This window comes from Anser cygnoides, chromosome 15 (assembly GCF_040182565.1).
Source record: "Anser cygnoides isolate HZ-2024a breed goose chromosome 15, Taihu_goose_T2T_genome, whole genome shotgun sequence".
NCBI lineage: Eukaryota > Metazoa > Chordata > Aves > Anseriformes > Anatidae > Anser > Anser cygnoides.
In genome coordinates this window covers 10,033,153-10,047,252 of record NC_089887.1, presented here as the reverse complement: position 1 = coordinate 10,047,252, position 14,100 = coordinate 10,033,153, and the positions used below count along the sequence as shown (strand labels likewise).

The 14,100-nt window shown below is 42.8% G+C and overlaps 2 protein-coding genes across 3 annotated transcripts in view; one reads left to right on the top strand and one right to left on the bottom strand.

Annotated features, from left to right (window-relative positions):
• Positions 1 to 14,100, top strand: part of BMERB1 (bMERB domain containing 1) — a 63,652-nt gene that overhangs the window by 12,645 nt on the left and 36,907 nt on the right. The window contains exon 1 of one of the 2 annotated variants that reach the window (XM_048067139.2): positions 2,252 to 2,520. The exons of the other annotated variant lie outside the window; for it this stretch is intronic. Within the exon in view, the coding sequence (XP_047923096.1) occupies positions 2,397 to 2,520 (124 nt within the window). The 5' untranslated portion in view covers positions 2,252 to 2,396. Of the gene's footprint in view, positions 1 to 2,251; positions 2,521 to 14,100 lie in introns of those variants that run through there. 2 annotated transcript variants of the gene reach the window in all.
• Positions 1 to 14,100, bottom strand: part of PDXDC1 (pyridoxal dependent decarboxylase domain containing 1) — a 75,789-nt gene that overhangs the window by 43,407 nt on the left and 18,282 nt on the right. The window lies entirely within an intron of this gene.

Genomic DNA, 14,100 nt, shown 5'->3' with positions numbered 1-14,100 from the left:
TGCTTTTGCTGTAGCCCCAGACTCTCAAAGCAGCTCTTGAGAACCCATTTGGTTTACAAGGTGTGCCCATAAAGGCAGGAGAACTCTGAGAACTTCAGGCTGAGCAATCTTAGGTGCTTGAAAAGCTCCAGGAAAGCAAAGAAAGCATTTTCCCCCACCTGACAAGTCGTACCACTGTTACGAATTTTGCCTTAGTAAAGTGTGCCTGTTATATATAGTGTTGTGTCTCTGTGGGGCATCAGTGATGTACAGGGGAGGCCAAAAAAGCACTAGATAGGAGCGTGGCTTTGCCAGCTGCTGCTGACCAGCTACAGCTCCTGATGGCAGGACTCAGATGAGAAATGGGAAGGGAATGAAAGCAGTTAGGGGAAACAAACACTTTGCAAGAGCAAAGTGGGCCTCTGTTTTTCTGCCAGACATTATCCACTGAGTAGCGAGAAGAGATCTCAGTTTTTATGTTTTCTTTCTTAGCAGTCTTTCAGCAGAAGAAAACCAGCCTTTCCAAGTGGAGAAATGCATGCTTACTGCTGAGTGAACTGAAAGGCATCATCAGCAGGGGAGAAATTTAATTCCACTTGTGAATGCAGCATTGAAAATGCTCCAAAGTTGCAATAGCAAAAATGCTGACTTTAGAACACTAGCAAAATAATTGTTGTGCATTTAGGCCCCAGACTTTCCAAAATTTTTGGGCAAATGGACCCATGTGGACTGCTTCCACATGCCTGCTCAGAAGTGTAACAGCCTGAAAGACTGGGCTCTTACTGAATTTTGTGAGTTTTTCAAATGGGGCAGGTGAAAACTTTCTAGTTATAATAAATCACGTTATGCATTCTTTGTTTTACATAATTAAACTCAGTGCATCCCATTTACTAATTAGTGGGAGTTTTTCTCCCATGCTATCAAATTCAGAGCTTTAAATACTTGATTATTTCTAGGATCATTCCTCCATCTCCTAAACAAAGCACTTGGATTATAATAATTTAAAACCTTGAAGGGATGAATTTAAGCTAAACAGTTCTCAGATCCACCAAAAAATTGGCCCTTTCTCCCTAATCAGCCTGTTTCCCTTAGTCCAAATCTCATCCAGATCCCAGATGGGCTCTTGTCTTCCTCCCACACTTGTGTTCCTCACTTCTACTACTGAGTCAGTCCAGCCCACCCCAGCAGACAGCTGCACTGTCACCCAAAATCAGCTGTGCAGAGTGGTGCCACCAGCTTTCCTGCTTGACTCACAGCTTTGTTTGGGCTTCATCTCCAAAGGCCAAAACCATCGCGGATGGAGCACTGCACAGTCAACAAGAGCCCTCCAAGCAGGTCTGGTGCACAACCCATGGCAAATCCCTGCAGAGCACAGCTGACAAGGAGAAATCGCTGTGCCCTGCACATCTTCCAAAATATTGTCTAGCTCATTTTAATTTGGTAGCAATTTGTTAGCAGCTCTCAGGAGAAAAAATAAAATTAAATTTCATTGTTACAGTTTCAAAACTGATGTGGAAGTTTTCTCTCTTCTAACATGTAAAGTACGACCCCTAAACACAATTGTTCATGAGTATAGCAACAACATGCATCAATCCAACTAGTAAGTACATCACTGAGTACAGCAGTAGTGCTTTTGTAGCACTGATGGTTGAAGGGCAAGGCAAAGTTTGTAGGCAAAGGTATGTGACAGACAAACTTTCATGCACCCAGTACGTATTCAGCATTACCAGTACCCCGTTGCTCATAAACCAGGTGCAGAGTGCTACAAACCCTGATTTACTGGGGGGCACTGGGCAACTTGTCTCAACTCCTCCTTCATCATCTCTACATCAGACATAACGATACCACACACAATAAAATGCAATGGGATTTCACCAGGAAAAGTACTCTGTAACTGTAAAATGCTGTTGAGGGATTTGATCCATAAGATCTCCCCTACAATAAAAGAACTAATAACAACAACAATTATCACTGCACTAGTGCTTCCTGCATAGTCCTTTCCTTCTCTTCTAATCGCAGGAGGCTGCATAAGCAGGAAAGCTGCGTGTTTATGAGAAACACCAAACCTCATCGCTTGTTGGGCTGCTGTCCTGGGGCTTTTGCTTGGGTGAGGCTGGGATGAGGGGCATGCCTCTGGGGGCAGGTCCGCGGAGCAAGGCGAGGGGTGAGGATGCAGGGGGTGAGGGTGCGGGGGGTGAGGATGCAGGCGGTGAGGATGCAGGGGATGCCCGCCCGCCTCCCCCGGCCCAGCCCCGCACTGAGCATGTGCGCGGCGCCGCTGCCTGCCCCCGCCGGCCCCCGGGGAGGGCTTGGAAGGATCGGAGGGCTCGGGAGGATCGCATCGCCGCCCGGCCCCGCGGCTGCGGGGGGCTCCGGGGGGTGGTGGGGCTCGGGAGGGCGGCGGAGCGGCTGGGGCCATGGAGCTGCAGAGGGCCGTGGAGCTGCGGAGGGCCATCTCGGCCGGCGCGGAGGCCGAGAGAGCCGTGAGGCGCTACGGGGCGCTGGAGGAGACGGAGTGGAAGGCGGAGGCGCTGGGGAGAAGTGAGTGGGGCCTGCCCGGGGGCGCTGCGGGAGGTCCTGCCCGGCTCCGAGTGCACCCCCGGGCTCCGTGAGCAGGGGAAGGCGGCGGGGTGCGGGGGGCTGCCCCCGGCCGGGGCCGTGGTGCTGTGGCAGTGGGAGCTCAGGTGTCCCCTGGCGAGAGGGAAGGGTGGCCGGGACGTTAGGTCTCCCTCGCTGCTTGCTAGGTGGGGTTTAATATGTGGCTTTTCATAAATGGGTAGTCTGTAATACACCACCTTTGAAAGGCACGGATGACAACTGCGTTATTCGCCCTCGTTATCTCCGGCAGAGGGTACAGTGATACGTCGCGATGTATTTAGGAGCTCAACTCATGCTCTTTGGTGGAGCAGCTTTGCTGAAATTGTAATTTTCCAGAAAACAAGTGACATAGCCTGTCCAAAGTGCTGGTGGAAAGATAAACAGTTGTCAATCCGAGTTAGCCACAGGACCTTGTCTTCTCTGAGGCACGGGGGTTATTCTCCTATTGGCAGAACTATCTTATTTACAACCCTGTAAACCCCTCTAATTGGCAAGGTAACCACTGAGGCAAGAAATCTTGCTAACAATGGTCACAAAAAGCTCTGTACTACTATAAGGAAAAATATTTTCTAAGTTACAGCAAGTGTTTCATTAGGTCACAGGAAGAAAAGCTTTCTGTGCGTGTGCTGTGGTATCATAATCTTTGCTGATACTGGGCTTGCTGATATTCTTGCTTCACGATCTATCTGATGTGCATCATGAAGACTCACCTGGATGCCTTTTAACATCCTGGAGCTTTGCAGCATCCCAGTAGCAATTTTTTGCCAGCACTGCTGCTATGTTCAGGCTTTTCAGCTACTGCTGTGTTTGTCAGTCTCTGTTCTGGAATCATATTTTACCTTTGGCTTTGGTTTTTCAAGAATATGTTGCTGTCTGCCATATGCTGATAAGAGAGGTGTAACTTTCCCACTCCAGTGCTTCAGTTGCAGTGTTGGTTTTGTTGCAGTGCCTGGCATACGTTCAGCACTGAATAACTCCCCACTTGCTAAAATGGAATCGAAGACTGAAATCGCTGTTGCCTGAGCTGGTTGACTCAGCTGCGTGCAACAGTTTTGGAGGTCCTCTGACATGATACAGACTTGTGCTTGTCTTATTCTCATAAATAGGTCTGGTTTTATTGCAGAGTCAGCTCACAAATTGAGTGCAGTGCAGTGCTTGTAATAATAACTGGTACCTGGAGGTGACAGGAAGGTTACATCTTGCAAGCTTTGGACAAAAGATCATATGTTTGGCAGAGGGGAGTGTGGAGGCTGAGGGGGAGAACTGATCTGCTCAAAAATGTGTGCTCAGCATTGAGCTTCCACCCAAATCACAGCTTGACTTGGTACCAGAGTGGGCTGTTGGCAGGACTGGAACCAAGTGTCCAGGTGTCCGCATCCTGGCTCTGCTGCTGAGCTGCCCTTCTACACACTACATTCGGTTTACTGAGAGTATTTCTATACACGTATAACAATGTAGATGTAGAATAAGAAGTAATCTAGAGGCTGTCTGCTCTTTGAAAAGTAGAAAATTATTATATTTAGAGTTTGCTACAGGAGTAATTGCTTTGTTTGTTTGTAGGCTTCAACCTTCTTAAAATACTGTAGAAATCCTTTTTATGGTAGCTGTTTTACATGATCTCATGTGTCTTTCCTATTTTAATACTAAAACTGACTTCTGGTCAAACGTCTGCATTGATTAAAAATAAAGAGATCTTACTATTTGCTTTATTGCTTCCTTACAGCATAGGTCCTAAATTGCATGGCACCACGACAGTAATCTCCGGAAGGTCTGGAAAGAAGCTGAAAAAACATCATCCCCTTTTCAGTAATGTCATCAATTAGCCTTTGGTATTTGCGTATCAGTCTAAATATGAAATGCTAAGTAGTATTATTAATGAAAGCAGGAGTCCATTAGTGCATACACGTTTGCCCTCTTTACTCTGACGATTTGTGTTGTCTTAAATCAGGATCTCTTTGGAGGCAGAACTTGTTAGCTACCTGTACGACAGTCTGTATAATACAATGCTGTTTCCTGGTTGGTGCCTTTGCATGCAAGTGTTGTCGTATCACAAGGAAATGCACATCTTGAGTACGTCAAGTTTCGGTAGTTGTTAGTTTCTACTTCATCGGTTAAATGGAGAGGGAGCTCTGTGTTAACATCTCTAACGGTGGCGCAGAAAGCATTGCTGGTTATTGGTTTTAACATAGATGAGTTACTTCATAGCTGTGAAGCGTAATATCATGCACATTTCTATTGTACAGCAGTCTCTTTCAGCCAGATTATCAGTGCTTCTTCTGTTCTACCATAACTGAAGATCTGATGCCCTTACATCCCAAGAGGGATCTCCAGTGGGTTTGCATGCAAAATACAAAGTAGGTTGTTCGAAGTTTGTTCTTTAACAAGACACTGCAGCCGCCTTCTTTACATACTGCTTACCATGTACTGAGCAACTCATATGTTTTCTAGTGCATACATGTTCAATACAGTCAGGCTCATAAACTGAATGACCGTGATAACGTGGCTGAGCCTTCTCAGTAAACGATCTTTACAATATAGTCTCAGGGAGTCTGCTGTGAAGCAGAGCACTCAAGCATTTTGGTCAGTCCTTATTATCAAGTGCACAGCTTCGTTTAGAATCATCTGTCTTGCCGTCGGCAGGGACTCGTAAATGCCCTGATTAAATAACTGCATGCCGTGCCAGGGAAATAGCCACAAAGAAATGAAGCAGTTTTTCCACCAGCCTTTTGAACATTGCATTTCTGCTTAGCTTTTCTTCCTCTTTCAGTTAGTATGAGGTGTAGAAATAAATTCAAAATGCAAGGTGAACGTCTCAGCTTCAGTCACTATAAAGAAGCAGAAATGCCAGAAAACTGCAAAAGATTATTTTTGATGCAATTTAGTACACCATGAAATTATTTTTGAATAACATTTGAATGGTAACTGGCTATGAGCTGCCACCCCTATTGCAAAGATCCACCTTTTCAATTGTTTTTGAGTATGAAGTGGTGATTAGGGGGAAGGGGGCCCCATTACAGACCAGCACTGAAGACTGCAGTAGCACAGACAGTAGTCCTGTAGCCAGGTCTTTTCTCTTTAGTGAGGAAAGGATGAAGAAAAGGCATTTGTGAATGTCCTGGGTTTGGGCACTTGCTTTATCTACTGGGAACTGCTTGTGTCATCGTTAAGGCCTGATTTTCTTATCAGAACAGAATGACTAGGTCCTAGGACAGGATCTAGCTCATGATGTTTCAATGTTGCTTCTTAACACTTTATAATCATTTGAAGAATGTCTGTTGCAACATTAAAAATAATCAATCAAGTGACAACAGAGAAATACATTTGTCTTGCACAGCAAAGTATGCACAGATAGTGTCCCATGACATCTACCTGTCATTCTGATCACCGAAGAGTAATTAGGATGGATTTGTATTAATCATATGCCTGTAGGTATTTGTCAGAAAGCTGGCAAATGTCAATTTGTTCTTGAATTTTTGTGTCAGCTTGATGGCATTTGGAGATTTAATAGCTCTGTATATCTATTATGGACAGATTGGATAGTGTGTTGGTTCTTGTGAGACTTCAAATGCAGTCCTGCATCTTCATGCTGTATTTGTCCCACGTGACTGTAGAAAAGCAAATTTGTTTGGATTCTTAACAAAGGTGGCTGCAGTCTTGATACTTGGTGGGGTGACAACTGGATGTCCTCATTCTTCTTTCTGTCCTGCTTCATGAGAGTGAAGGGTGACTTGCATTGTCCCATTACACGGAGAAGGCCCTGAGAAATGTGGTTAGAAAGATGCAGTGGTGCTCTGGGCTGTGAAGTCAGAAACTGCAGAACAATGCTGGGCATTCACAAGTGTTAGCATGAGGGACAAAGGGGCTAAAGTTTACTACCCACTCCCCCAGTTAAATCCAAACCTGTATCAGTTGCAGCTGCTTCTACCATCTAGCAGTTAAGTATTCAAATACGTACCTCTGGACCTTCTCTTGTGACGCCCCACACATCACACAAACTGTGTATTTCAGTACCTCTGGGTGCATTACTGATGAAATATTGGTTAGTAACGGGATGAACTGTGACTCAGAGCAGCTGCTTCCATGTGCTACTTCATGTTGGTTTCCAGAGCAGATCCCCTTGGAGATACACTTCCCTATCTGGTGATAGTCTCCCTATCACATCTCATGAGTTTTGTGCTTCCTTTGCTTTTCTACCTAGCTATGGGCTATGCATTTCCAAGGCTTCTCAACAAAAAGCAAATTTACTCCCTAACTTGTTCCATGGTTCTGAACATAATTGTATCCTGATGATACCTTTGTATCCTACAAAGTCCAGCCTGACCTACAAAATACAAACAGCTACTCCAATCTGACTGAAGTTAAAGAGGTTAGTTGCAGCAGAAATGTGGCTAATTCTGGATGCTATTAGGGGCAACCCAGCAAAAGAAAAGATGTTGGTTGCTAATGCGAAGTAGTCAGGATCTTACCGCTGTACCATCTAGTTGCACATCAGCAAAGGCATTTCTCTCTGCTGCGATGCTCATAAATCAGAAGGTTAATGACTCCCAAAGTCTCTGTGCCCAACTGTGTGTACCAAGTAGGAAATGAACACTTAAGTGTGTAATGCAGTGTTTATATCCAAACCGGTGCCAATCAATAATTTCTGGAAATGATGAGGCTCAAGTGCCATATTTGGGACTGTTGCTCATGATTTTTTATATTTCCTTTAAAGATATTTTACAGAGAAAAGGCATTAGACCTGGAAAGTAGGACACTTTGAACCGTACACATCATCCCTGCTGCTGGTAGCCTGTGGGATTATGGATTCAGTCTCTGTAATTTTTCTGACTATGTTCTGTAATTGATCCCTTAGTTGCATAGCATGTTTTCATCAGAGTAACCACTTTTTAGAATGTGTGTGTGTGTCTCAAGGGTGCTTTATAAAATAGGATTAAAATTTGCATTTGGGATTGGGCATGCACTGCAAGGTACTGTGTATCGTGCATGAAATTCTTGGAGTTTTCCTGTAGTTACTGAGCATTGTAAAGGTGGGAACTCAGCAATCCTGAATCCCAAAGTGCTTCTCCTCTGTAGCTGAATACATTCCTTTTTCATAGAAGCCTTCCTTAGTAAAATAGTCCCAGAGACTCAACTAGTAAATAATGCCAATTCGTTTCCATGAAACACGTTCTGCTATCTAACTACATAAATGATATAGTATAAATGCATTCACAATCTGAAGATGAAAAATGCATGCTTGGAGGGCAAACTATATGAAATCACCAGGAGCACTGTTGGATGATTATTAGTTGCCCTTCAGGATCAGCATTGAAACATTAATTATCAACATTTTGTCAGCTCATAAAGGGCAAAATGTTTGAGAAAATAATCTCAAGAGAATTCATCATTAAATGAGGATGAATGATTTTCAATGAGACAGGTGGCTCATTGCTAAAGTCTAATGATTGCAAACACTACCAAAATGTAAGAGGTAATTTGTTACTGTAAGAACAGCAGCGGTTTAAGGATCTTTTTGCTGCCCTGAACCTTCCCCCCTAACCAAACCTTTACTGATTAGGCATTTAAGAGTTTTTCTACAGGCACATTTGGTTTTTATATACTGATAAAACCGGCACAAAAGATTCTCATTATAAAGTGATTTAATGGTTTTGTTAATTTTTTGAAGAAAACAACTCCAAAACCAGAAGAAGCATCAACAGCTCGTTCTACCACATAAGTCTTTTCAGTAAACGAAGCCAAAGTAAATTTTAGAATAATGTTACTGAAGCCAAATGAGCAAGACAGTGACTTCACCTCCCTGCAAAATGACAGAGAAGTTTGACTGACATTTTCTTAAATACAAACAAAATGCAGTCATGACTTCATTGACATCAATGGAAATTTCCTCAGTGATTTCAGTGAAAGAAAAACTGGGCTCTGTGCGTTTGTCTCCTGGAGTCCTGTTCACCTTGATTCTCTTTTAGAAAGCTCTGAGGGGGAGTTTGGGGGCTGCATCAGTTCCACAAGGATTCCCCTGGGGACTTGTGTCCAGTTGCTCTGAGTTGGGCTGCCCAGCCCTCACCTCTGGCTGAGCAAGTCCCGCAGAGCCTCGGCAGGGGCAATGCCGTTTCGATCTTGTCTCTGAGCAGTGAGTGATTAGCTAATAGATTGGAGCCCCTACAGTGAGCGGCTGGCCCTCAAACTATGGTGTTTCACAGAAGAGGAACCCAAAGAAATTAATTCAGTTACGCATTTGTGCCCTCTCTCCCCTCATTCAAACTGTAGTTTCTGCCTTCTCTCATCTACCATGAGTGCTTCCTCTGGGCATTGTGTCTGGGAGGGGACTGAAATTATTGCAGTTTGGCAGACTCCAAGAAACAAGGCAGAGACATTTTCCTTCAGGCTGCTACTTATCTGTAGCACAAAGTATGTGGAATGTTATAGCAAAGGACACAGCCAAGAAAATCAAGATTCATTTGCCTCTGTCTTTCGGTAAGGTGTTGAAATGTGTTGCAGTTATAACATTTCTAGCAGTGATTTCTTACACAAAGAGAAGGTGACAGCCAGCTGTCCGTTTGTGTCGGTGGCAGAGACAAAGACTGCTGCATGGCCTTTGGTTCCTCACCTCAGAGACCTCCAGGGAGGCAGTCAGCACAGCCTCACGTCAGCCCAGTGTGAGCTGTGAGGAAGAATGTATTAGTGTATTTAAAGAAAACTGAATCAAAATGAAGGATGCCAAAGCAGTTAACTTGGTGAAAACAGAGGTGGCTAGAGAATGACTCCACTTCTGTAGATGAAAGGCAAACGCAAAAGAGATTTGTGTGCCAACTGTCATCATTGTTTTGTGTGAGGTGAAGAGACGTGGCCTGTGCTGTTCTACGGGAGCATGCGCTGAGGAAGAACCAGCCGGTTTGGGATCTGCTGGCTCCACGGGCTCTGGCAGCTCCACCTTTAAGGAAGGGCCCGGCTTTTACCTGGTTCCCTGGAAGCACTCTGCCCTGTACGTTGGAGAGCAAGGCCCTGGTATGATTCTCCTCAGCCTGACCTTCTGCTTTGCTGCTGGACTGTGCACATTGTATGCTAGGGGGCTTTGCAATAGCAACATCCAGCCCCCTGAGAAATTACCAGCCTTTTCTCCTACGAAACATGAAACTCCTCTCTGGGCTTCTGAGGAGCATCTTCTCAATATTTAATTACTTGCTGCAGTGGGAATCTGTTATGTGAAGCAATTTATTTAGTGTCTAAAGCAATTCTCCATACCAGTATCACTTTGGCCTTTACTGGATTAGACTCAGATGTTTATAATATTTATCAAATGGTTTTAGGGGTGCCTGAAATTATCTACCAGCTGCTGGGCAGATGTTTAGAGCACTGTTAGACAACTGTGTTATTAGAGAATCACATCACAGAGAAAGAGAGAAACACACTTTCTGGTACGTAATCAGATAATTTCAAAGGAGAATATTGTAAAGATGTGAAATTTAGAAATGTCAGTGACCATTTTACTCCAAATTCACTCGCAATACATGCAGCTGTTTATCAATTAACGCTTATACGATATCTTGCATAAAGCCATATATTCCTAAAGAGGTTTTGCAAGACTTAAAATTGAACATTTTGGTGATTTTTCTTTTTTTCTGAAATAAAAAAAATAATGTAGATAAATAAGTATTTTTTAAAATATGAAACTAAATAAGCTTTAAAAAAACCTGAACATAAGCTGAAGCTGGCACTACAACAGCATCAAAACACTGAAGCTTTGTGTTAGGATTACAGGATCAGAAAATGAATCCAGCGAGGAATAAAATGGAAAGCCAGAGCTGTTTCCTTTGACCACTGACAAAAATGACAGTAGTAAATGAAGGAGTAATTTTTTGTTTCTTAACGTTCCCTTTTAATTCTCCGTTACATAAGAGTAGAGCATGAATTGGTTTCCTTGGAATGTGCCTTAAATACAGTCCTGCTCCTGAACACACGTTATCCCAGATGAGAATGTGCCTTGGTTTCAGTGGGAGCTCTGCACCAGGGAAGGTACCTACCCCAGTAACTAACTGTAGCGGTTGCTATTTACAGACCTCTGATAGAGCCGAATCTCACGCAGGGCTGTGGCAGGGTTGGACACGGAAACCTCTTCCTGAGCTTTCCTGACTCCTGGCTCTCTTCCTGAGCCAGACTAAAATAGCTCCTTGCAGATGAAGGTCTAACCCAGTGCCACTGAAAAAAACTGACAATGAGGGCTTTCAGTTCAGACCTTCAAAGGCAATTTTCCCTCATTTTTTTGTGTCTCATTTTCAATCAGTTTTCTCACAGAAACAGCTGTCAGATCGTATACACTTTGCAAACTTTCCCACCAGGCTGCATACAGCTGAATATTCTTCCCATTCTCTGAGGGACACATCGCTTTGTGAAGTGCACAAGGCAGTATTTTCAATTCATAACATGATGGGAAAAGGGGAAAGGAATATGCAAAAAGCAATGAGAACCATATCATCAGTATCATGATTTATTTGAATGTAAAGTGAGTTTTCATCTCACAGATTTATTTTGAGAAGGAAAATGCTATTTTAAGCAGTCAGCATGCCCCTACCCTGCAGGAAGTACCCTGCGCTAAAGAACAGCTACCAGGAGCTTTAAGTAATGCACTGCCTTTAAGATAATCGGAGAAATGCTAAAAAGATAGTTCCTTGTTCTCACAAATCTGGCCTCTAGAAACAGGTAACTAATGCAGTTTGATTTCTGGACTTTTTTATTTCTGCATCTCTGAGGCACTGGAGGCCACTAGGGAGAGGACAAAGGGACTGACTGGTGGTTGTGGTGGGAGGAGAAGCATGGAGGCATCTGGAGGCAGTGACTAGCATGGTCTTTTTTTTTTTTTGTATTCCTAAAGTGATTGAAGAACAGAGATGTAATAGTGATACAGGACTATAACTGGGGAGGAGGGGAATATTAAGACCTGTTTCAAAGCTTGGCTACGTTATATGGAATTATTTCCATATACTACCATGGGGTTCTGATCAAGGTGAGTGCCAGAGCTCTTGTACTGGCTTCAATTTCCCACTACATTTAAGTCTTGCCCTTGATACACAGACACGGTGTGTGCTACGGTGAATGACTGGGCTTTATTCATCTGTTCTCCTTAATTCCTTCTCTCTTTACTTTGTCTCCCTTTGCCTAATCTAAGTATCTTTCAAAGGAAAAAAAAAGAAGAAAACAACAACAAAAAACCCTATAACTCAAAATACAGCATTCCTACCCTAGAATCACGGAATATCCCAAGTTGGAATGGACCCAAAGGATCATCAAGTCCAACTCCTAATAATACATTAAGTTAGGCAGGAAGCTTACACCCAGAGAAGTCACACCCTGACTTACAAAATATTGTTTGTACACATTCCTAGAAGATTTTATTTCACAGTGAGTACCGGACTCCAGGGTTCTGAGTACCCTAGGGTTTGTATAGGCAAAACTACAGCAATTTGAGGGCTGGACAGGCTACACTCAGTGAATATAAAGCACTCTGAGCTTGTATAGTCCAAGTTGAGTCTCTGCAGCAGAAGCATAATGCAATGGTGCATAAACTTGAGGTTAATTCCCTATCAAACGTGAAGGGAATGTATAAGAGCTCTTCCAACAGGAAGCCAGGCAAAGCAATTTTTCAAGCGTCTTCCTAGTTTGTTTTGTTACACTGATCTCATAACTGCTGATGTAAGTTATTTTCTCAGTAACTGACAACAAATTCTATTGTGTTTACCTTTTATGTAGAATAGTCTGGATATAAAATACCTTGGTGATAATTTCTTACAGTGAAGAAAATCACAGCAGTTAATTTCATTTTTTAAAAATTGTGTCTAGCTCACAACAGAGTAAATCTAAGGTAATTGTCTCCCTCTGGAAAGCTGTTTCACCCTTCTGTTGTAAGCAAGAAAAATCTGTCTCCTCTAAGTCCTCCACATATACAGGTCTCTACACAAAGAACATTGTCATCGTAGCATGTTTTTGTTCACTCTGCACAAGGCAGAAGAGATGTCTTTCAGATGTCCAGTCATGTTTTTCCCCTGTTCTGTGTGTTTATATAAGGAGGCCACAGACAAGAAGCAGGAAACAGAGCTCCTCACAGAATATCCCCTCGATAATTTCCCCAGGCCTCCTTATTCTGTAGGAAGGAAAAATGTCCCAGCTAAAAGCCATTTTAGATCTACTAGAACAGATGATCAGAGTTCTCCTCAGTTTCTGGGTACTCCTCTACAAACAGTAGGGACAGTTTCAAGGAGACTGGAGAGCAATGACATTTCTGTGGGCAAAATCAGGCATCGGCTGGTGTTTGCTGGTGGGCGAAAGAACCAGGCAGCATGGGAGACAGTCACTGTGAGCTGTGTATCTTTCTAAACAAATCCATATTGCAAATGAGCTGAAACCAGATTCAAATAAAATAGCGTGAAATGTTTACAGCAATGCTCCAGTATTAGTTTATACCTTGTTCCGCACCAACACAAATTAGGTCAAGATATAATCGATTGGGAAGATCAGTAAAAATGGCACTCACCACAAAGCCCTACTTAATCCAGGAGGTGATCAACTTTGTACAGTGATTTCCGAGGAAATGGTTTAAAGAAAGATATCCTTACTTTACCAATAAATTTCTATGAAAAATGATTATGTAAGCAATTTAAAAATGAGAACAAGAGGTAAATTCATTATTTAATGCTGTATGTTTTTCTTAAACCACACTTCTGTAAGATCCATTATTAATCTGCTAATAGCAACACAGATGGACAGTAGGCTGAAACAGGTTACAGTGACTGTCTTTTATCTATCTGATAACACTTTCTCAATAGAGATCTTTTTTTGTTTTCTGCTGGTTGTGAGAAGTTTTCATACAAAAACAGGGGAGATATAAACACCTAATGGAATAGGAAAATCTGATTGTAAAGCCAAATAATTGAATGGGAAAGATTACCCGAGGGGGAAAGGAAAAAAGTGAAGGAAGCAATTCAGCTTAATTCATTTTTAAAAAACGACAGACTTCATCCTGGTGGCATCCCAATATTTTACTGAGTGACAGATCTGTTTACAACTCTTCCTGAGATTATGTTTAATTCATGTAGGGAATTTCTACCCTTAAGAAACATAGGAAGAGTCTGGTTTGCCATTTTTGTGGTGGCAGATTCCCAGAGATGTGCATGTCCGGCATATGTCAAAGATCTAGACCTCAGGCTTTGTAATCTGGAGATGTACTGAGATCTGGATGCAACTGAAAAAGCTAATTGTTTTTCTAAGACCTCCCTCATAATAAAGCTGTCTTCCTATATAAGAGATCCCTGACTTTGCACTGAGTATTTCTAACACACACAGTCATCATTTTTGCAAAGCAAGGAGAAATCTTTCATTTTCTTTTGTGAGGGAGCGAGGTCACCTATTACCCTTGGTACTGAGAATTTCTCCAGGCAGTATCTTAAATGGGACATACTCGTAGGTTGGATATATAATTAAGAAAATCTTTTCCGAGGCTGTGATACATAAGGTAGCTGTGGTTGTGAGAAGAAA